At 29.2% G+C, this 24,650-nt stretch overlaps 2 protein-coding genes across 7 annotated transcripts; both read left to right on the top strand.

Annotated features, from left to right (window-relative positions):
* The first annotated feature begins 2,943 nt into the window (after positions 1–2,943).
* On the top strand, positions 2,944–7,050 carry LOC145193709 (uncharacterized). Of its 4 annotated transcripts, none has more exons than XM_090069433.1 (2): positions 2,944–3,071; positions 5,548–7,050. In XM_090069433.1, exon 2 carries the CDS (start codon positions 5,568–5,570, stop codon positions 6,969–6,971), a length of 1,404 nt encoding a protein of 467 aa, XP_089925559.1. In that variant the 5' UTR covers positions 2,944–3,071; positions 5,548–5,567; the 3' UTR covers positions 6,972–7,050. The 4 variants fall into 4 exon arrangements, with proteins under 4 accessions (XP_089925559.1, XP_089925556.1, XP_089925558.1 ...); XM_090069430.1 differs by lacking the exon at positions 2,944–3,071 and adding an exon at positions 4,053–4,153; XM_090069432.1 differs by lacking the exon at positions 2,944–3,071 and adding an exon at positions 4,853–5,143.
* Positions 7,051–12,860: 5,810 nt separating this feature from the next.
* On the top strand, positions 12,861–17,679 carry LOC149880925 (protein big brother-like). Of its 3 annotated transcripts, none has more exons than XM_090068709.1 (6): positions 12,861–13,165; positions 14,411–14,497; positions 14,588–14,701; positions 14,877–14,993; positions 15,206–15,310; positions 17,560–17,679. In XM_090068709.1, exons 1-6 carry the CDS (start codon positions 13,088–13,090, stop codon positions 17,593–17,595), a joined length of 537 nt encoding a protein of 178 aa, XP_089924835.1. In that variant the 5' UTR covers positions 12,861–13,087; the 3' UTR covers positions 17,596–17,679. The 3 variants fall into 3 exon arrangements, with proteins under 3 accessions (XP_089924835.1, XP_089924834.1, XP_089924836.1); XM_090068708.1 differs by lacking the exon at positions 17,560–17,679 and adding an exon at positions 15,822–16,938; XM_090068710.1 differs by lacking the exons at positions 12,861–13,165; positions 17,560–17,679 and adding exons at positions 14,202–14,317; positions 15,822–16,938.
* The last annotated feature ends 6,971 nt before the right edge of the window (positions 17,680–24,650 follow it).

Raw genomic sequence — 24,650 nt, 5'->3', positions numbered from 1 at the left:
GTCTGACGCACTTTTTTTACTCATTTTTACAGTTTAACTGACTACTTTATTTAACAAGATTTACTAATTTAACACCGTTAAAAAAAAAAATCAAGGAGATAATAAACTTTTGCAAAAAAAAAGAGAATACGTCAAAACTAAGTGGCTGGTTTTAAAGAAATGCATCGCTTGGTATTTTGGCCATTTTATAAATTTTTGTAAAGTTGTACATCATCCTGTAGCTCATTAAATAAGTTTAGCTAATCAGGATTATGTATATATATATATATATATATATATATATATATATATATATATATATATATATATATATATATATATATATATATATATATATATGTATATGCATATATATATATAAAACTTTGTTTTACTACATATTCACTTTCAATTCCAAAAAGTCCGAACTTGATAAATTTTTGGATTGCAGCAACTTGAAATTGTACTTGAATAGAAAAAACAAAGTAATTGTCAGTGGAATGGTCAATTTACTCATTTCCCGCGTTTCCACTCAACAAGTTCGCACACAGTCCTGTGTGAACTTCCTTTTAAAAACTTTGCAAAAGAAACATCAATAGAAATTTGTACTTGCGTAAGAATATTTATTGGTAGATTACATCTCCACCAATTTTTCTCGTAAATGTTTTAGTAATTTCGAAGAAAGTTTAGCACTCGAGTTTGTGCTGCCACCAATACGGACAGTAATGGAGTTACAGAATACTTTTGTATCAGCAGTATTATGCTTTTTGCCGTAAGTCTTATTTACATGCGACTTAAACAGCTTTGTCTCTCATTGACTCATTTATTGTATGATCACTTCCTTCATTTCGAAATTTTTATAAAAAAAAGCTTTTATTTTATAAGAATGCATATATTTTATCAGAATGCATTTGTTCTGTAAGAAATTGACTAATGGCTTCATCGTTTCCCTCGTTTCGAAATTGAAAAAATGTTTTTGTTTTATGAGATAGGATTTATTCTGTAACAAATTCTTTAAACAAACATTCTTTTGTCTAAACTTGTTAAGGTGGCTTCACAGGAAATAAAAGGTGTAAAATCAAAAAAAAAAAAAAAAATTGAAAAACATGATTTTTGAGACTTTTAACAATGCTGAAAATGATGGTACAATTATTTTTTAATAATTTTAATTTTTTAAGCAACAATTTTGCATTTTGCAGGTATGATATAAAGTAGCTTCCTTAGCAACACCTATAGCAACGGAAAAAAGCAGTATGAAAACTTTTGTTTAACCACTCTTTTGGTATGTTTTCGTGTTCTGCAATTATAAAAGATTTAGTTTAGAGGCTAACCATGTTCAGTTTTAAAAATAAATAAGTTAGAATAGGTTCACGTTTGAGAAGTCGACGCAAAGTGTCATATGGCAATAAAAAATTGTCTGGAAAAGGGAGATTAACTGAAGCAAGTGTAAATACATTACAGAATGCTTTTGGTATTGCTATCAGGCAAGCAGCTGCAAAACAAAATTTAACTGATGAACAGAAAGCGTATCAAATGAAAAAAAACATAAAAGCTGTTTTGCGCCATTATACAGATTTTGAAGACAAATCTCATCGACATATTCTTTGCCCAATTGGTCCAGATAGCTGGTGCAAGTGGAAAAAAAGTAAAAATGCAGATGCAGATGAAAACTAGTCTCCTAAATTAAACTTGCCTGAATGGATTTATGAAATTATTAAGAAAGACTTTGATGAATTGAGTAATGACAGTTTATTGAAAAAATGTCTTCATGGGCAAACTCAAAATTGTAATGAAGGACTAAATAATATCATCTGGTCCCGATGTCCTAAAAATGTTTATGTAAAGACAGATGTTCTTGAAATGGGAGTAAACTCAGCAGTTCTTTCTTTTAATGAAGGTTCATCTGGTATTTATCGTGTATTTAAACATTTAAATCTAGACTTTGGAAAAAATACAATAACCAGTTCAGTAAAAAAGACCGAAAGCGGTTACAGAATATGGTGAAAAAAGGACAACCAAAAAAAAAAAAAAGAAGAAAAGAGTTGAGAGGAATTAGGAAAGGTTGGATTGATAAAGATCAAGAACAATTATCAAAAAATAGCTACAAAAAGGGATGTTTTTAAAACTTTTTTAACTTATTTGCCTTATATCTAAAAATGAAGATTTTAACATAATTTATAAACTCAAAACACGATATCTCAACATTAAAAAATGCTTAGACCTTCAAATTTTCCCTAATTGTCCAATACATATATATGTAGAGAATGAACTAGAATCTTGATAATTGAATGAATATTTATTGATTGCTAAGTCTTTTTTTGAACCCTACCCCCTAAAAATTAGTCAATTTTCAGTTTTTATGGACTTAAAAGAAATGTTTTTGTTTTTATATATTGATCTTAGTTCATCCTCTACCTCATATATCAGATAATAATATTGCAAAGTTGCGAGTTGTTTTAATTAGCCATTCTGGTTTAATCGTGTTTTGAAAAATAAATAAATATATGCTTTTTTATGCGTTTTTTATAAATAAAGTCCTCTTTTTTTTTTTTTTTTTTTCAATAAGCATTTATATTTTATTGTTATTTTCATTAAATTGAATTTATAAAACTGATTTTAGAACAGATTTAAGTTATTTTACTAAAAAAAAAACATTTCCTGTGAAGCGACCTTAAATAAAATTTTTATTTTATGTTTGATAAACAAAATTTATTTCTCAAATTTAAAGCAAATAAAGAATAAAGATATTTACACTCTATATATATATTTCAGGGTTTTAAACATTTTTGTAGCCCCATGCTTCTGTTTCGATCAAATTTGTCCAAGATCAACGAAAAAAATATTAACTTGATTTAGTTTATGAAAATAGTCACTCAAACCGAATATTTAATTCACATCAAGTGCTTTCAAAATGATATTTGTCAAAGAAAGATATCTCAGCTTAAGCTTGATCTGTCTTAAAAAAAAAGCAAATCAATCGTTTATTATGCTTCAATTATGCTAAGTACTCGTATACGTAATCATTTACATTTTTTGGGCAGAAAAGAAAGGAAGAATTGTGACGCGAACACGTAAGCCAACACGCAAGTTAGGTGACTAATCACTTTCTTTTGATTAAAATTTTCCAAAGTTCTTCAAAAATTTTTTAGACCTTGAAAAACTATATCCATACTAAAAATCCATAGCTATATTTTTCTGTATTAATGTTGGAAAGCAAGTACCACTCTTTGATAAAGCTGTATTTTTCTAACGAAGCTGTTAGTGTCAGATTTTATGCAAATCTTTACTGTCTCCCCCGTTAATTATAGGTTAAGCCATATTCCTTTTATCACTTTATCTGCGGAGGAGTTCTTTTTTTTTAAGTTGATATTTAGTCTACAATGTAAAGTCTAAGTATTTGTGAATTTATAAATCGCATATCTGTTCGTTTAATAAACCATTTGGGAATGCAAACAAACATAAATACAACGTCGTTTGAGTTACAAAAGTGAAAAGCATTTATATTTGTTAAGTTGTGTTTTAAAATTCTGGCTTATATTTTATAGAAAATTTGTCATTTCTGAGAAGTGTTCGTAGTTCTGTTTTAAATTTGTTTTATTTTACGTATAGACGTTTTGTTTTTCTGTTTTTAACGAATATTAACGAAAAAAGTACAAACTTCTGAATAAATCTTTTGAAATAAATCGAATTTAAAATATTATATATATTTAGACATACAAAGCTATAAGATTCCAAAAGAAAAAGAATAGTGATATCTTAGTTAACTCATATTTTGTTTCAACCTTTCAAGACTTACGTAAAATTGCCATTCGATTAAAACGTCTGAAGTTATTTTTATAACATCTTTTAAATAACAAAATTATGCATGAATTTAAATTTATCACATCAAATATTTGGCTGTTTAAAACGCATAAAGAGTTTGATTTTAATAAACTTCAGAAAATTCGATTTAGCTTACAAGATTGATTTTGGAGTTCGTTAAAAACCGAAAAATGATTCTGATATGCGAACGTGATAACGTGAGCGTGAACATGAGTGCAAATGTTTATAATTTGTTTTTTAAAGGTTTTATAACTATTCGATTTTATTTATTTTAGACATTAAAAAAATTGCTTTACTTTTGAAATTCAGTGATATTTTGGATTTAATTTAGTGTCTGTTACACTCATTTATAGTGAGTTTTATTTGTTTTTAATTCTTTTTTTTTTTTTTTTTTTTTTAATAATTTCACAAGTTATTTTTATGCATTTTTTATTTTTACGAAAAACGCGAATTTCTTTAAGTTTTTCTCGCGATTTACCGCGACAGAAAAACGAACAAAGCGGCAGTAGATAAAACATTTTTGCAAAGTTATTATTACCGAAATAAAACAACGCTGTTTAAAAGCGTCACTTAAATGACTGAACACCGAAGAAATGTTGTATATCTAACATGTCTGTGTATAAATAGGGCCCAGAGCAATAAAACAAAAGTTTGTCACGCGATCCCTTTTATTGTTGAAGTATTTAAAAGAAATTGCAGTATAAAAAGTAAAGCACAAATAAATGTAATAAACAAATGCATAAACATTCACGTGTGATATGTAAGTTTGCTCTGTACATTTAACAAAATAATAAACAAGTTATCCTCAAGATATACAAATAAAATTCCAAAGATAAGTTTAATAAAAATAAAAAAATAAATAAATTTAAAAAAATAGTATGTTTAAATATTTGATTATTTTTCATAATTTATTCTAAATACTTAATTAACCAGCTGTATAACATGTTGTGGGTAGAATGTAATTATTGTTTATTATATATACTTTATCTTTTCTAATGATGAATTGATAGATTTTGTGTCTTTTTGATCAAGTTTTTTTTTTTTTTTTTTTTTACAGAAAATAAGAATGCTGAAAAACATATTAAGCAACTTTTATGTTAAGCTATTTTCATATTAAGCAACCTTCTTATTATGTTCATGTAAATCTATGTTAAGGCGAATGTTCAGATTAGTAATGTTTTAGAAAATAACTGTCAGTCAGCGGGAGAGATCTAGAGTATAAAACTTTCGGGCCATCTTTTCTTTTCAATTTAGACTAGATTTAGAAAAAACTTTATCCAACCTTTTAGGGTCATTCTTTTCAAACAAACATTGAGAGATATAATCTGTATGATCGGCAACGGTAGGGTCAAACTATTACTGGAAGTTTTTTGTTTTTAAGCAAAAATTTGAAAACTTTTTAAAGCTAGTATAAAACGAACCTTAAGTCCTCTCATCAAAACAAACATCTAGAACTGTTCAAATGACTCAAATAAATCAGGCGTGTGGTTTTCATTAATTAAAAAAGAATTGGTTTTGTGTCATCCATGATATAAATATTTATTTGCAAATTGATTTGAATAAATAGCTAACAGGGGACAAACACACAGTTTAGCCAATCAAATTGCATAAGGTATACTATTTTTAGCTTAAGGATAAATAACATCTGCAATATGTCAGTGATTATAAAATTTGAAAAAATTGCTCGCTACTACACAACACTATATATTTTTATATTTTTTTTTATTGATTTCTACGATGTTTCAGCAATCGACACTTGATCGTAAATGGCTTCAGAGATGCCAGATAATTTAAAACAAATTAAGTGGAGCGACGAATCGCTTCCTTTATCAAAATTTGTGACGCAGTATCCTCTTCCTCAGATTGTACAAGTCGAACACGGCTACGATGGGGGTCTTGATGAAAACTCGCTCAGTTCTGGTCAAGTTCTAAAGATTCATAAGCTGACTGTCGAACGTAAACTTTTGTGCTATGATCGAAGCAACAGAGAGATTTGCATCTCCGCATTCAGCGACCAAAAAATTATTTTACGTTCTCAGAACTATGATGTGATTTATAAAACAGTAGCGGATCTTGCGAAAGCAAAGCCTTTGCCTGCATACGTTGAGGTTACACGCGGTTATTATAACGTTGACAGTAATGTCGATTATGAGCTTTCTGTTGAACCTGGTGAACAGTTAAAAGTTGTACACGAGGCACCACACAAACGCAAAAAGCACATGTTGTTTAGAAACAATGACAATGTTGAAATAAAAATTCCTTTTGATTGCGTTGCAGGGTTTCGTCCTTTGGTCGACAATAAAAAACACTTGCTGGCTGAAATTCTTCCTAGTGAAACCAACGAAACAACATATCCTTTTTTCTTCGAATTTGAGCCAGGTGGTATATACAGTGGTCTAGGTGTTCTTAAATGCACCTCAGTTTACGACGAAAAACTTATCATCGCTTCTTGTGGACAAGAGAACTTACAGGTTGTCTTCATGATTCCTCAAAACTTTGCAATAACCGTTAAAATAGCGCTTGGAACTCTCAGGGTTGATCCTGAATATGACAACATTCGTAAGTCTTTTCATGACTTTCAAGAGATTGAAAATAGGGTCCAATCTTCTAGGATGAGTAAGATTTATAGTCGAGACTCTGAGATTTCTGGATTTACTATGCAATCAAAAAATAAAACATCATCACCAATTGATTTTCGTATCGGAGATGGTTGGGAAAAGTTTGAAAACGTCACAAATCATACAGCGAAAATGCAAGACATAGCACCCGCCGAACAAACTTGCCAGAACAGTTCGGACAGCGCAGCAACCTCAGGAGATCTAGTGGGCGTTCAAAACTTAAAAAAAAAAATCGAAACTGAAGCAGAACTGAGTAAACCAAGTGTAATCCCAAACGAAGCAACTTGTGTCAGAGAAAGAAGTTTTGAAATTACCCAAAATCCTGTCTGTAAAAACGCTACTAGTGTAAGTGACATGAGTGTAAAAGAATTATGCGCCAATCTGCATCTGCTAAATATGTCGAATTATGCACCTGTATTTGAAAAAAACCAAGTTGACGGCTTTTTACTTTGTGAGTTGGCGAAAGATGAATTAGCAGATTTAGGATTAACCAGGTTTGAAGCGAAAAAATTAATGGCGTTTAAGAAAGGATGGCGGCCAAAGATAAATTAACTATATATATTTATTATGAAAAATATGTCAAAAAAAAAAGTATTTTTATATTGAAATAAATTTAGAACCTTTTGTTAAACATTTTTTTATTTAAACCGAGAAAAAAGTTAAAACTAATCCTTTTTATATCTTGTAAGATTTAAAAAAATAAATAAATAAATTTACTTTAAAAAATTGATAAACATATTAAGAAATATTTAAGTATGCATTTTTTGTCAATATATATTTTTATGACCTAATATATTATGTAATTTGTATGAACTTAATAGGCGCGGGTTTAGCTTTTTAAAGAAGTTAGTCAAGAAACGTTAACGCTTCTAGGTATAGAGAGGGGCTGGGGGACACAGGGATCAATTTAAAACATTTTTTCATAACTAAAAAAATGTTTTAAATTGGTCAGTTGAATGTTTCTTTTCAAATCTGCAAACGACAGAAAAAAACAATCGATTAACTAACTTGCGCCTAACTTGGCCTAAAGTTACGCTACCGAACGATGAAAAAAACCTCTAGTTAAATGAACTTAATAATTTTTTGGACTCTCGTTTGCCGAATAAACGGGCCAAGTTAGGCGCAAAAATGTTTTCCTAACTTGACTAGAAGTTGCGTTACCGGAGGATAAAAAGGAAACAATTTGATAAGAATTTATACGATTTCGAAATCTCGTCAGCCAAATAAACGGGCCAGGTTAGGCGCGCCTAATATGGTCCGAAATTACGCTACCGATAACAAAATTAGAATCCACTTTATTAACAATATATTATATATACAAGATGTCTAACTTCGATCCGAAAAGTGAAGCCGTGCAAGCCATTTCTAATTCGGGCAAAAACATGCATTTTTATCTTTTATTTCGCACGTCGTATATAGCTTTTGCCCTTATTACAAATGGCGGATTCAATATGTAAACAAAAAAAGCGGCTTTACTTTTCGTCCTATAAAATCCCGCAAGTTAGACATCTAATATATGTAATATATCATTGCACTTTACAAATATTTCTTAAATTCGGAAGCTGTTAAAAAACGAGCAATATGGGGACTTTATTTTTATAAAAATTCCTTAGATATCGCTAATTTACACCCAAAAAATCACAAAATAAAATTGAAGAATGTATTTTTTTAAAATTAGAAAGCTTTTTAATTAAAAAGTGTTTACAAAAAAAGATGTTAGTCGATGCGCCTAACAAGCCTAACCCTAAACCCGCCCCTGTTAAAAACAACTATAAAAACGGTTGGAAAGCAACGGAGAAAATGGAGGAAAATTGAAAACTCAACTATTAAGAGAGCGCATTACAAATCGCTATTTAAATTATCTGTCTAGCAGATTCCTCCAAAAAATCTGGGTTCTGAGAACCCCAACTATTGACCCATTTGCTTTTATGTAATTTTATAACAATTTTGAGTTTCGTCTTGCAATGTAAAGAAACAAAAAGTATTAGAATTGAAAGGGCAGATGATGTCAGTACAATCCATACATACATACATACACACACACATACATACATACATACATACATACATACATACATACATACATACATACACACATACATACATACATACATACATACATACATACATACATACATACATACATACATACATACATACATACATACATACATACATACATACATACATACATACATACATACATACATACATACATACATACATACATACATACATACATACATACATACATACATACATACATACATACATACATACATACATACATACATACATACATACATACATACTGGCTTGTCAACATGGTTTCATTCAAACTTCAAACCTTTTTCTGATTAATCTTGTTGAAGCATGGCTTCTTGACAGCTGAAAAGCTCTTTAAACCTTGATTTTTTAGTACTTTTGCAATTGTGGATGTACAGGCAGCTATTCCAATTTCATTTTCAGTTTCTGTTTGGATTTCTGGTCCACTTAATGAGAGAACTATCTTTATTTTCTTTAAGATTTGCTTTTCTTCACACTCGTTGAATTCTTTTGCGACCTTGTCATGAGAGACAGGGGAGATCGGGGCTTGTTGCTGCATGGGTTAGTCGCAACAGTGTCGTTTAATGGGGTGCTTTTTTTTTTATTCCCAAATATTCTTATCATATAGAACAATAATTGAAACACGTTAGATATAAAAAGCTTATATTAATAAAATGAAGATTGAAAAGTTATAAAAAATTCTTTTTTTCGATGTAAAATTCAAACTTACATTAAGACATATATGTTTTTTTATGGTTTCATTGCAATTAAAGAAAGTTGAACATACTAAATGTAACAATATAAAAAAATATAGTTACATATATTGTTATATGTAAGGTAAATAGTTACATATATTTAAAAAAATTCTAGTTTAGTTTCTTACAATACTAGACAATTTTATATACAGAAGTCTCCAAAAAATTTCTCTTGCAGTTTTTTCTTAAGTATAAAGTTTATGTGAGCGATATAAAATAGAGTAATCAATAATATTTCTGAGGATTTTACGAAGTTTATATTTTTAAGGTATCGTGGTTGCACTTGCCACATTTACTGTTAAAAAAATTGTTACAACTTACCCCGCTTCAGAGTGAGCTGTAATTTCTTTCATTTAATTTTCACTATCGCCGGATAACTAAGTTTTACAACTATCTGCGATGGATTAATACGTCATGATCTATTTTATCACCCTGCAAAAAAATTTGTTTTAAAAAAAAAGTTGTTGAAAATAAATATAGCTTTTTAAATTACGTTGCAACTAGCCACGGTCTCTCCTACTCCAATTTTTCAGATTTCTTATATTTTTTTTATGATATTCTGCATTGTGGGCTTGGGAAGTTTGTATTTTGCTGGTATTATTCCAAGAGACATTTGTGCATTTTCGTTGCTTTTCCAGTCATAGACGATCGAATCACGAATAAAGGAATGTGTTATCTAAAATAATTTTGGCACTTAGAATGATGTTGGGTACTTAATAGTTAAATATGGATTATTTTTAAATACTAAATTTTTCTGAATAATTTTTTTTTCACACAAGCTTAAGCGATTGATTAGTTTTGAACGATGAATTTGAATTGAAAATTTGAAAAAATGAATTTGAAAAAAATTTAAAAAAATGAATTTAAACGATGAATTACTTGAATTCAGAATCCTGCACTAAAATTTTGCAAGAGTTTTTCAAATGGTCAATTAAATCATATTTTTCGCCTCATTTAAATGCTGGCATGACTGTTTTCCCAGAAATATCATACACTTTTCTGTTTTAAAAATCCCTCCTATGATGCGGAATGTAGAGAGGGATTGCTCCGTAGGCCTTTCATAAATCTCAATGTATCATTTACGAAATATTTTTGGATCAATTTATCGTTCAAAAGACAAAACTTTGTTGTGCTTTTCAGCATGATAATTTACGTAATTTTTTTTTCACCCTACCGTGGTTGAACTGCCATCAAAATTGAACTAAAAGCTAAATTCGCGGTTGCAAATGTAATGCAGATTGTAAAACGTAATTTACTCTAAAACGTGTTCCTCTTAAATGTACCGTCCTCTTAGTTCTTTCATAAGTTGATTAAGAATTATGTTAAGAAATCATTTTCTGTCTCGCTGCCTAGTTAAAGATGAAGTCGGGAACAGCAAAAAAAACTTTCATTATATCTTGATAGTTTTCACATATTTTACCGTATTGTACTTTTTTCATGATAAATTGACTAAAAAATTCTGTTTGTTCAACAAACTAAAATACGCCATTATAATTAAGCTTGAATCTTAACACATGCTAAAACTAGTTATTTAACTTTCCCGGGTTGTCCTATTCTCGCACATTCGACACCAACACTTTGTCAAATTTAAGGATCGTTCTATTTACCATCTAAATGGTAGGTATCCCCGTTTTATTAGGCTGATATATAATGTTAAGATATACATAGCATTAATCTGAAATAAATTTTAATTGACATAAATTCAACAAAACTATTTAAAATTGGGGCCATAGATATTAACAGCTAAATTGAGAAATATATTATCATAAAAAATTCATTTTTAACTTAATTTTATACGAAATTTAAAAAGTTACTAAAGAATTACCGAAACGTTTGTCTCATTACTTTTGATGTCCCACATGTCGGTAATTAAAAAGTGAGAGAAACTGAGAACACAACAGAAAATGGCCGTTCAGCACAACATCAGACACTTGAATGAAATAAAAACTCTCAGATATAAAGGAACTGAAAACCTGAGAACAAAAGTTCTTCATTATATCCGTTGATTTACTCCTGCTTCGTTTTTAGAAGGTTCCAAACCCAAGTTTCCTTTTAAGCAGAAAACATCGATAAGAAGTATCGCCAAATAGCAGGAAGTTTGTCTTTTTTTGCATATTCTATATATATTCATAATTCTGCTTTGTATAAATAATTATCCTCATTATTTTCACACGTGAGTGTTTTTAAACATTTCGGCTTTAAGTTAAAAGTTATTTTCTTGAGCTTGAAGTCCGCTTTTTATCTTTAAGTCTTTTCAGTGTAGTCATTTCCAAATAAAACGTTAAAAATATCTCTAAGCTTTAACACAGGACCAGGCACCTACCACAATAAAGTTAATTGTCAGCGTTGAATAATATCATCCCCTAAGAATATACGATTACAAATAACAAATATAAATTACAAATAACAGAGATAAATTTAGATTTTCTTTTTCCATATTTAACAAAATCCTTTCAGAACAGAATTTTTTTTTGAAATACTTAATACTTCATGTCAAAAAACGTGCCCTTAAAGTAATGCGACATTTATAAGCTTTAGCGTATTCCCCGGAAATATTACGGAATAATACGTGTTTACAAATACTGCGTTAATATATAGAAAAGTGTAGTTCTCAAAACTTTACCAATATATCAGTCCTGGTTTTAACATTATATCAGTCTTGTTTTTAATAATATATCAGACCTGGTTAGTGCTTTTAACAGTAAAAAGTGTCATATTTTCACGATAATTAAAGTTAGCTATAAAGTACGGATTGTTTAAGAAATTCATACAATAAACCCACTAATCTTTTCCGCATTCTTTTCTTAAAAACATTCGAAAATTTAGATGCGAATGTTAGGTTAAAAATAACTATTATTCTTCAGTATAATAAAAAACATTGCACAACAAAAAGTTTTTCAAAAATACGTTTTTTAATGCAAAATCTTTTAAACAATTTGAAGCATTGTTTTTTTAATCCTGAATTCCAATGTTTGGTATTATGGACCACCTCGTATAATTATCACTATTAACGGATTTAACAGCGCTTAATTATCACAATTAACAAAATGGTCTCTTATAACAACGTAAATTAAAAAAGAAAAAGTTTTAACTTCTTCTTCTTGTAAACGAAAAACAGAAACATTTCGCCCTTAACATTTTTCTTTGCAATAAAGTTTTTATTTTTTTCAATAATTCATTTGGTGCGAATCATTATTTGTTTGCTAACTCCTCGTACATTTAGCGGAAGGTAATATGTATTAATTACAAATTAGTAATATAAGGTCAAGTAAAACGCATTTACTCAGCAAATCTTTCTTAAGTAGAAACATTAAAAAAAAAAAAAAAAAATTTCCAAAATTATTTATTACGCAAAAAAAATTGTTTTAATGGAAAAGGTAATGTAAAAACCTCCACTCCTCTACGCCTTAAAGTATCAAAAAAAGATTTAAAATAAATCTGAGTTTACTTCATGAACAGATAGTTTTCAATAAAAATGTTACAAATAAAATAGACGCAATGCAAATTTTCATAAAAAAACATCCTATAAAAAAAAATCAATCGAAAGGAAACATTTATGAGTGCCGTGATATTATTTATTAATTAACACCCTGGTATTTGTCCAATCACATGGCAAATTGAGGTTTGCATAAATTATACGTCAGAATGTTGAATAATAAACAGCTGCTACTCCGTATCGTCGCGTATGAATCTTTTGCTCACTTGACATAACAATAACAGTTCGTTACTGTTTGGAGAAATCATGAATCGCACGAAAAAAAATTTAACGGTACTCATCAACTGATATACTGATATTGGGTGTAAATAAAAAAAAAGAACTAGCTAGTTTTGTTTGGTGGAAGTTTTTATCGAAGCTGTTGTCGAATTATGACTCGTGTTGTTCCAGATCAAAAAACAAAGTTTGAGACCGACGAACTATTTCGGAAGTTATCAAGAGAGTCTGAGGTAAGGTGAAATCAAATATTTGAAGTAGAAAGTTGAAGCCACATTGGTTTCTATATCTATGCGCTATAAATCGTAAAAAGTACAATGCGGATCTACACTTATGACTAAAAACCTTTGATCTTTATGGCTTAGCTTTCTAGTTGGGCGTTCGAATAGAGGTTTTATAAAATAGAAATTAACACGTTTGAAAGGTTGATGGGAGCTAAGTGCTCTTTTAAATATCTATATGTTTTTTTAAATATCTATATGTTAAATATTGTTTAAAAAATTAAGAAATTTTGTGGCATTTTTTTTTTTTAGCTAAATCGATTGATTTAGTTGACGACCTTTCATACTCATGTTTATTTCTAGAGTCGTTAAGACGACATTAGTGTTTTTTTACGATGTTTTTTTTACGAACGAGGAATAACACATGCGTAACTTGTAAGATTCTAAAGCAAATATAGTGAACAACACATGTATAAGTGCAATCAGTCTATCCATCTAATAACTTCTGCGATTTCTTGTACGATAAAAGCAATATTAGAAATTGCCGTAATTGCATACATATACTTGAAGAAATATTGGTAATTATCGAATAAAAAGAACATTATAATCGCAATGTAACCAATATTATAAAACTCCAACCCCTTTCATTATTTTTCATGCTGCAGCAATATCTTGTTAAAAAGAACTCAGCTGAAAGCTGCATTCAAACAAGCAAAGAATAAAACAAACGCTGTAAAAAATAACAGCATAATAAACTTAAAAAGACTTATAGATTTCATGGGAAAGACACTTTTCGTTCCTAAAGGTTTTTTTTTTTTTTTAATGACTAATTTGTTCTCAATTGTATTTTCTGGCTTCCATTTTGGCAGCTACTTGAAACAATTTTTACAATTATCCAAAAAAAAAAACCTATTTTTAAAATTTAGCACTACTGACGTAATAAACTTTATCGTCGTGTCAAATGGAAAATATGTATGTAAACAATTATTGTTTTTGCGTCAAGTTTATTTTCGGCATTTTAGTTTTACGTTGCTATTTTGTCTTGACATTTTGAGAGGAACTCTTTTTCGGCCGGTTTCCACAACAGAAATCTAATGTGGTCTAAAAATATTGTTCTAATATCACTATCACTAATCTATTAATCTACTATGAAACAAATCTAAGGTAAGTGGGCTAATCGACTCATCAGATGGTAAGTTTTTCCCTATATACATGTGAATTTATATTCCCAGTGAATTTATACATTCGCATATTTAGGTACGTTATACTGGCTATCGAGACCGAGGGCACGAAGAAAGAATTGTTCGTTTCCAAACAGAATGCCGCGAAGGAAGGTGTAGCGTGGTAATTTGAATACTTTTAGTGATTAAGTTCATTGTGAATTGGTTATTAATGAAGCTACATTAGAAGAACTATTGCATAATTTTATTTAAGGCATTTTTGTCATCGGGAACAAATTTGCTTCTGTATTTGGGTCCGCAGTTAAAAGACAAAAAGAATGCGGTTCCGTCAAAAGAATTTCTCGACTTTGATAAAGAAATAGGAAAGGTATTCTCCACCTGTCTTAGTTTTAAAACTTCAATTTTTTTAAAAAATATTATCAAATGAATTTAAGCATTATCATATGAATTTACCCATATCAAGCGGCTTTTTGGATAACTTTATAAATGCACATATAAGAATGCATACATCTTGCAGAAAAGTTAAAACATTAATTTTTTAGGTCCATCTTAGAAGTCGCTTCGTAATGAACGGCGTTGCCGTCATCTTCAAAGGATCGATTGATCTACAAAAACTTGATGGTACAGCTGTTTTAGAATTCGACGATTATCAAGCCAAGGTTCGTAAATTTTTTTCACAAGTCATAATAGTTTTTTTCAAAAATATAGAAGACCTGATAAGTAAATAGATAGTAAAAGAATAATAAATCAAAGTAGAGTAAAGGAGAAATTAATGTTTAAAAATTTTATTGCCGTTAGCGTTTGATTCAAAAACCAATCAAAAGATATAGCGCCTTTTAAAAAGATTTTTATCTTATTCTTCCCATTCCAGATTGAAGATAGGATATTAAGAGACACTATCGATCAATCACGTATGCGATTACAAGAGTTTGAAGAACGCCAGCAGAGGATTAAGCAGGAGCCGATGGAAGCTGAGGTAAATTAAATTGCGTATTATTCAAGTTTCAATTTTCATTTTAATTTTATACAAATATTAGCAGCTTAAAAGCTATATTTTTAGCCAATACCATCAGTTTACCTAAAGTGGGATGAATTTTTATTTTAAGCTTCATAAGCTAGCATAAGTTTTTTTTTCAAAACTTTAAAAGAAAGTAAAGCAAACGTATTTTTCAATATTAAATAATTTACAATTTTTAAGTTAATCCATTTTATTCCAAATTAGGTGCAAATATAATCTGCTAGAAAGTAAGATACAAAAATACATTACGTAATTGCAATCATGAAATGAATTTTTAATAAAAACAAAACTGGTGCTGTTTAATTTTATAAAAAAAAAAAAAAAATACATTGATTACCGATGAATTCCATTTTTCGGATTGTTATTAACGAACCAACGTAGACAAGACCAATTATTTTCTTTTGCTCTGCAGCTAATTTGTATGCTACAATCTGGTCCAGTTTTTGTTTGTTTGTTTTTTTTTTTGCAGCTTGATCAACTTCATCTTGAACAATGGCCTCTTCCGAAGTCATACTATAATTAGCCGTTCGTTTTAAGCGTTCAACTTTTTCTTTTTCAATAAACTGCAGTTGCCGTTAATTTGCTCTTCAAATAAACCGTTGATTGCTACTTTCATCTGCATGTTTCACTCCTAGTTATCTAGTAGTCCAAAAAGCTTTCAGTAAATAGTTCACTGTTGGTTGCTCAGTTGATTTGAGGCTATTTGAAATATATTCTCAATTTATCAGTATTGATTGCTTCGAACAACAACGTCCGTAGTATTTTTTTCGGATCTTAGTTGGTGTCAAATGCAACATATTCCAGCAGTTTTTGAAGCTAATGGCGGGATTTTAAGCTTAAAACCCACCATTTTTAATGAGATGCACATTATGCCAGGAAACTAACGGTTACTTTACAAATTTATTTTTAGCAATAAAAACTTTCAACATGCTTTGATCCGGCTTAAACTTTACGCTGACGACTAAAAGAAGCAAAAAATATATTCAAAATAGCGGGGAAACAAAATAAAATGGCATCACTCTCTGCAACTGACCTTTTTAAATAAGCTAATATAAGAAGTATGACAAATGAAGTTGAAGAAACCTTTCACTATCAAGTTTAATTCTATTACATTTATGGAATGTGAAACCTGGACTTGTCAAACTGAACATGTATAATTGTTTTTGAACCCAATCATAAACTTTGACTTGCTTTATTGCACTAGATCTTACCGCATGGAATTAGCTTTTTCGGATTGGATTTCATTAAAATATACCTTTTCGTGAAACAATCAAACGAACATGTTAGGTCGGCTTAGCAATTTATTTGCAAAAAACATCGTTAAACCCTTATCACAGAAGAGAAATTATATGATGATAATGAGATGCATACTTACCTGAATATTTGCCATCCATACGATGCATATGTTTTTTATGTGTAGCGTTGGGTTTTTTGAGACTCAATAGTAATGTAACTTTTTCATATTCAGAAGCTTTAAAACATTACACAAAACATTCATGCTGCTAAAAGTTTTTTTTTCGCTTATTGATTTTTTTTTTTGTTGACCTTTTTGATTTGTTTCATATTGAAATATCTTTTGAAAGCAACATGTTGTTTTCAATTTTGTATTAAATTTTTTTCAAGTTTTTTTTTTTACTGAAATAATTGTTATTTCAGTCATCTCACATGTTTCGTCCCACTTCAAGTAAATCAGTGGTAACCAGTAAGGTTATTGCATACCATGCAAGGTTTGCAATAGCATCGCGCAATATTTATCTAAAACACTTTGATGAAATTTTTTAGATAACATTTCCTAACTAAATGGAATAAAGTTTAGTATGGTTAAGAAGCTGTTTAAAAATATTTAAATAACAACTTAATTTTCCAAAAAAAAAAAATAATAATAAAGATGCATACCGTGGTGTGACCTAACAAAATGCTTTAAGAAAGTCCTAATTTAAGAAATGACAAATTTCGTATACATAAAGTAAATATTTAGAGAAAAAAATTTAGTTATTTTATCTAACTAGATATCTAGTTAAAACAACTAAGTTATTTTCCGCAAATGTTTCTTTTACATATACGAAATTTGTCATTTCTTAAATTAGGACTTTCTTAAAGCATAGGACTTTGTTAGGTCACACCACGGTAAAAGACGATAAAAAATGAAGTTTTTTTTTTTAAGCTGATAGTTTTATTTTTTTTTAAGCTGATAATTTTGTTTTTAGAACGTGGTTCAGAAAAAAGAACTCATTTATTGGTAGAGAAAATCTTTAACTTGATTTGTATATATTTATATTTATATTCGTGTAGTAAATTTATTTGTACTAAAAATTTCCTTTTATAAAGTTTTTAATGATATAAAAGTAATAAATATAGTGTAACTAAAAACTAGTACAGCATATTAGATACGAAAGTTAAACTCGGACATAGGTATTTTTTAAATATCGAAAAAAGGCTTCTTTTATAAATTCAAATGTAATTATTTTTGTAATTGGCTAAAATTATATGCAATTTTATCCAAGTGAACACAGGGTTGTTCACGTGGATAAAATTGAAAATTCAACAGCTCGTTTTTTCGGTTTATTCAGAAAAATTGATGAAAGTCATCTGTTCATTTGATAAATTAGCTCAGCTTCCAAGATCTCACCTACCAAGATCTCACCTAAGCTCTCATACCAAGATGAGCTTATGGACTATGACATAACAGTTTTTTAAAATGGTTGACTTTAATACTAACCTGTTGTCTGTAATAATAACTATACAAATCACCATAAAAGGTGATTTATGATATGATATTAGCATTATGCAAAGAACGTGTATAAAATAAAAGCCACATAAGCTTCTTTAAGCATACAAGTTCTAGATAGTTCGTTCAAACACTAGAGTCCAGCTTTGCCCAAATTGAATTAAAAGTTCCAGTTTGGCAAAAGAAATAATGGTAATGAAGAAGCCAAACAATAATAGTTAAGTGTTAGAAAAAAACACCTAGTGACTATCTTTGAAGGTTTACAAATAAATATAAGACACAGCTAAAAAAAAGTTTACTTGCCTAAATCAACTTCCAAAGCATTTTGAGAAAACTGAGGCGCAATTTTAAAGCTTACAACTATCCAAAAAGTTTGAAAGGTGATCACAAAGTTATTGTAGCAATCACAGAAGACCCATTAAGAAGCTTATAGTTATTTTACATACTGATAGTTTCATGTTAGTTTGAAATTTATATTTTGGAGGAGTAAAGACGTAAAGTTGTATCCCGAATGGGAACTTATCGGAAGTTATTTAACAATTAATCTCAATTCTCCAGTCAAAAAAAGCCACTCCGTTAAGAAACAGAAGGGTTGTTACGAAGAATATTCTTTTTTTTTTTTGCATAATTGTCTTAGCTTTTGTATCTGCTTTTGTTTAGAAATAATATTGTTAAATCTAAAGACCCGATATTGATTAAAAGAACTCCTGTTTGAAAACCATTGTAAACATGAAAGGATAATATCAAACACAGTTCATGTAAAATTAAAAACAAAGTAAAGAAATTGGTTACTAAACTAAGACTCTGTAATGTCTCTGATTCCCACTATAAACTTTTGAGATAAATGTTGATTTTGTATCTTTTTGAGATAAACTTACCTCAAAAACTTATAGTAGGCATCTTCAGATAGACATTACAGAGGATTGTAATAATAGTGATATGTTCTCTGAAGAATAACAAGTTTTAATATTGGTCAAGTATTCTATATCAATGATTATTTTGCGATGTGGCGTCTTTTAGACTATTCATTTGGGATTCATTTCTGTTAATTAAATGTTTTTTCCAAAAAATTTTTGCATTTTTTAAGGTTAAACATTGGATTCTTAGAATGGTTTTTTTTATCTGAGCTACAAATTTTTCTAACTGTATCCCTGTTTTTAGGTAAATAAAAACACTTGTGTTGCCTCTAAAACTGCTTTTTAACCTTCTATTTTGAAAAAAAAGGACGGGATTCTTGTAAGGATTGACGGCGCTATTGTACTTTCGCCTCCCTCCTCCTTTTTTATTGCAGATTACTTAGATCATCGTATAAAATGATGAAAATTAGTATCCATTTTGTTTTTTGATCAATGCAAGGTGCTCTAACTTTAACTTGAAGAAAAATAAACCCTATTAAAACGCTTGTATTTACTACTTTCCCAACATGGTCAGTTTAAGTTTTATCACTTCAAGAACCATTTCCATGTAAATCAACGACCGGGCTGGTTTTTATTACTTAAAATTTTTTTGTTTTTATTTCGTGAGCAAATTTTAAACAGCATAATTTGAAACAGTTTTGCTCAAAAATGAAAGAAGCGGTGTTTTCTAAAGCCATATCATTTCGCATGAACCATGTCATATTTGCATATATTAACATTTATGTCATATTTACATATAATGACATTTTTTGCTTGGAGTAATAAAACTTAATGGTGTTAAGAAAAAGGCGAATAGTAAGGTTTTAGTAGGCTTTTTATTTTTCTAAGTTAAAGTTTGAGTTTTGGTCAAAAAAACAAAAAGTATACCAATTTTGAACGACAACCTCTCATAAACTGCAAAAAGAAAAAAAAAAAAAAAAAGGTGAGATTTGGGATGGGGGGGGGGGGGGGGGGGGAAGGTGCAAAATTGCAATAGTGCCGGATTGACTTTTTCAATCAAAAGGTTGTTTGTTAAGTCAGGTCTCACTTTAATTTTATTCTGTTGAGACACATGGAGGTAAATTTCTTCATTGCACGTTCTTCAACAAACAATAAAGGAAAAAAGGTCTTTGTAGCTTTCTCCTTAACCAGCTAAGCACTCAAGCACGGAACCTACAATTAATTTACTGCCATTTTAATTTAAACACACCCATGAATAATTTTCTTTTTGTGCAGTTTTTTGCAATGGTATTTTTTAGGCTTCCTGAAATAATAAACACTTTTCACCGACTTTTCCCTTTTAAAATATTCGCTTAAAGGAACTCGCCCGAAGAGAAGCTCTTTAAATATAACTTTACCAACATTTGAATTCATTTCTTCAACCGGGTCATTTTTTATCATCTGAAGAAGAATCAAAAAAATTTGTAGCAATGTTTATCTTTTCTTGCTTCTGCCTAGATTATCCCAAAATCTTACGCAAATAGTCAATTGTTTTGTGAATTGTGATAGAAAGTGCAATCGTAAGAAAAATAGATAGTGGAGGCGGTGTCAAACTAACCACACACTGAAATAACCAACGAGTTAAAAAACGGAAACTGTTTTTGATAAAAACGCTTTCTTCTACAACTTCTTTTTAAACATATTCTTTTTTTAAGAGTAAAGAATTACGATAAAATAAATAAAAAAAGATTTTAAAAAAATGTTAAAACGCTTAGTAATGTTTAGACATCACAATTAATTCGCATTTTAGTCTAATTGACCAAATTATAAAGAAATAACAAGCAAAGTCGCACTAAACCAGTTTTTTCATAGGCACGCCTACACATGTTTTAAAAAACATCATTTAAAGGCAAGGCCATTTAAAGGCAAGAACGATGATTAATTTTGAAATAAGCTAAAAAAAAAAAAAAATAGAAATAAAAAAAAAAAGATAAAGAATTATAAAAAGAAACTCAAAAAACAGTTTCAATTTGTTAAAATTGTCTTAATTTTTGTTTGTTTCACGAAGATTATTTCAAACCGTAAAATAAGCACAAACCAATTAACTAGTAGCTTCTAATTCATTTTTTACTTTTTTTTTTTTTATTGAGAAGTTCCATTTTTAGCTTTTTATTTTAACAAATCAACTCATACTTAAGATTTATTAATCGTTGTTATTGTTAGACCGTTCTTTTTACAAACACTATATATAGAGAAAAAGGACATTATTTTGATAAGTCAGTCTGAGAATAATGGTGCTCAGGTCTCCGTTTTTGATAAATTAGTTTGAGAAAAATGGTACCCAGGTCTCCGTTGAAAAGACAGACTGCAGAATAACACCAAAGAATATTTAAGATAATGTTATCAAAAGCTTTCCAATAATTGAATCTCATTATTTTTTAGAAAACAGTTAAGCACGGTAATATGTACTACATTAAAAAAATTACTTGTTTTTATTAAAAATATCCGCCAATTGCGGATAGTATAATTGCTAATGCGAATTTATTGGGGAGATCTGCAAATCTAAAGAGGGCTCTACAGATTTGATGACAGTTTATTCCGCAATCAAAAAATTGATTCCTGATAAGTATTAGGAATAAGCGATAAACGGCATATCAGACGCAGTTGATACATTCTTTAAACAGATTAAAATCATTTGTGGGTAGACTGACAACTGACAAACTGCTTTCTTTTCGGCCAGGATTTTCACAAACACCTGTAAATGTTTGTATTATCTTTAAAAGACTTTTGATCATTATTATCACAGATTTCCAACGAGTAACCACTGGAGTGATGCTTTTTGTGTATAGCTCAACTTCATCTCCAATGAAAAAGTAAGCTATTACAGGCTTCAACAATGAATTATTTTTAGTACTAATCCGATAGTTATCAAATAGTAATAGGATGTTGTATTATCAAAATATTTCCCAGATTTTTTATACTGTTACATTTACACTCTGTTGATTTATCCGGTTTATATTTACAAACTACTCTGAAATGGTAAAACGTTAAGATTAAATTATGATTTCTGTGGGGATGTGTACAAGATCATTAAAAATAATGTTGCTGTTACAATTTTTATTATTTTCACTCACCGAAAGAAAAAGACAAAAGCTCTTCTGATCAAGTCTTTCAGTTAAAGTTCGACTTGCGAGATATGTTAGATGTGTTATAAGTACAAGCTGAAATCATTTTACTTTCGTCGGCATGCTGACCTTTTATGTATAGTGAGATGTGTAAGATACGTTCATCTTTTACTAAAAAGTAAATTATTCACAGTTTTTTCAGAGCCCTTCCCTTGAATAAGTGTTTAAGCAAGTTGGGAACAGAGTAGAAAATATTTTGATAACCAGTGTCCAGAAATAGAATGTCCAAGTTTTTCACTAATATTTAGTTATATACGCACGATTATATATATAAAAATATATATATATATATATATATATATATATATATATATATATATATATATATATATATATATATATATATATATAAAAATATCTATATATTTTATCCTGATACTCAAAGACACTCCTATTTGAAAAGAACTAAGTAGACTTCAGAGAATAAAAAAAAATCTCAACACCAAAAATTCAGGAAGCTTTATGCCAAAAAAAATCTTCATTGCAAGAAAAAGAAAACTTTATGTTAAGCGTGATGAAAGAAAAAAATAATAGTTTGAATAGAAATAACAGTGACAGTAGAATCACAACATTTTAATGAACTGTCTTGTAGATCTATTCAAGGATGTTGCAAATAATTTCGTACTTTAACAACAGAGGAAACGTTGAGCCTCAGTAAACAAATCACATTTTGTCTCATTGATTTTTCTTTTTTTGTTGCATTAATTTTTTTTTTCATTGATTTCATTGAATTTCCTAAAGAAGTATAGAGGAGAAAGTGCTTATGGTGTGTGCAACATCTGCTTTAAGATGCTTAATATTTCCATTTAACATTCGAACGATTATGAGAAAATCGTTTAGTGTAGCAAAAAATTTCGATAAAATTCAAAAAATGTTAACCATTCCATTTATCGCATTTTGCTATGAAAACACATTAATGCAAAAATGCGAGTTTAATAAAAAGACACTGATTTTGAAATCTTCTTTCCCTTCGGAATCGTAAGGGAAGTATAACTATACAAGACGTCCACCTTCATTTATTTGTTTTGTTTAAGAGACTTCAAACGAAAATAATTGATTGATTACGTAATTTCTTCCAATAAAAAAAGTTAATGCAAGATATTCTGAAGTTTTGTTCATCGATGAGAAAATAATTAACGAGAAACTTATTTAATAGAGAGTTCCGTAATGATAGTTTTCTTATGTCAAAATATTTACCTTTCAAAGTAGGCCAGTCAATAGGATAAATGAGGCCAAACAATTTTGTTTTAGAAGTGGGACCTTTGTTTTAGAAGTGGGAACCTTTTTTTAGTGGAGGACCTTTTCTTTTTTTGATGAGCTTTACGAAATAAAGTTGATCGTTTAGAATAGGCATAGGCATGTGATCCAGAAGAGATTACTGATTGAAAAAATTGAGCAACAATCGAATCAAGCAATTTTTTCTGTCAATCAATAAACAAAATGTAAAGGAAGTTTTGTTAAAGTAAATTATGAACAAAAATAATAAGATAATAAAGTTGAGAAATGAATAAATTTGTATTTTTCCAAACAGATTGGTTTCAATTGGAAACTCGTCCTTTTTTTTTTTTTTTTTTTTTTTTTTTGCGTGTGTTGACAAAAGTATCATGGAAGAATTTTTAGAAATCAGGAACAATTTGAAAAATTCTTTTTTTGTAAAGTTTATATAACATTTTTCAAATCTCTTAAAACAAACTCCAACTTCTTGTTTAAAGCTTTTTTTTTTTTAGTTAAAAAACATAGAATAATTATGAGTTAAATTTGCGCTAGTATCTTGAAGTTCAAAGAAATCTAAAAAGTAGCTAAACTTTATGGTTAAAGTTCGACAAAATATCAGCAAAAGTCGAATGTATAATCAAATGCTAGGCCGTACCAAGTTTTTTCGGGGCACTGGGGGGAGAAATATTATAAAAATATGCTAAAAGGACTGAATTAAGGTTTTATTACACTTGTATTTAGGATAAAAATCAGATACTACAAACAAAACATTTTCTATGCATTACGCTTCTACATATCTGCAAGCTACAAGTTTCTAGACCTTCTTAAAGCGGAAAAGTCCATTTCTTGACAAATATCACATTCTAATGATAATAGTGATACTATTGCTAATCTCTCTTGGTTTAAAGTTAAGCGTAAATAGTTTTTGAGTAGTTTTAATTTTAAAAATTAAAAATTTTAAATTTGTTTAATTTAAAGTTTTAATTTAGTTTTAAATTAAAACAGCGACTGGAGTTGTCAGTACAAAGAGCAACATAAGTATTTGGATTTGTCATCCAATTGATTTGCACAAACCTCTCGTAGACAATCCGGAGCATTTGCGCAATGAGTTGGGATGACATGTTGAGATTACAGCTGAAATGTTGCAATTCTTCACAAACATTAATACCTTCAATATCACTTGCATCTTTCTCTTGATCCTGGAGGTTATAATGAAATTTCATAAAATGAACCATAAGATTTTTTCGTGACAGTTTTTTCAGTCCACGTTTGTTGTGCAAAAAGCTAAACTTAACTGTATGGCTTGAGTTAAATTCAAATCATTTTTTTAAGGA

This window comes from Hydra viridissima, unplaced genomic scaffold, assembly GCF_058129835.1.
Source record: "Hydra viridissima isolate aposymbiotic clone 2 unplaced genomic scaffold, HvirCarnegie_v1 scaffold_12, whole genome shotgun sequence".
NCBI lineage: Eukaryota > Metazoa > Cnidaria > Hydrozoa > Anthoathecata > Hydridae > Hydra > Hydra viridissima.
Note: the sequence above shows the minus strand (reverse complement) of the source record. Positions and strands in the feature narration are given on the sequence as shown.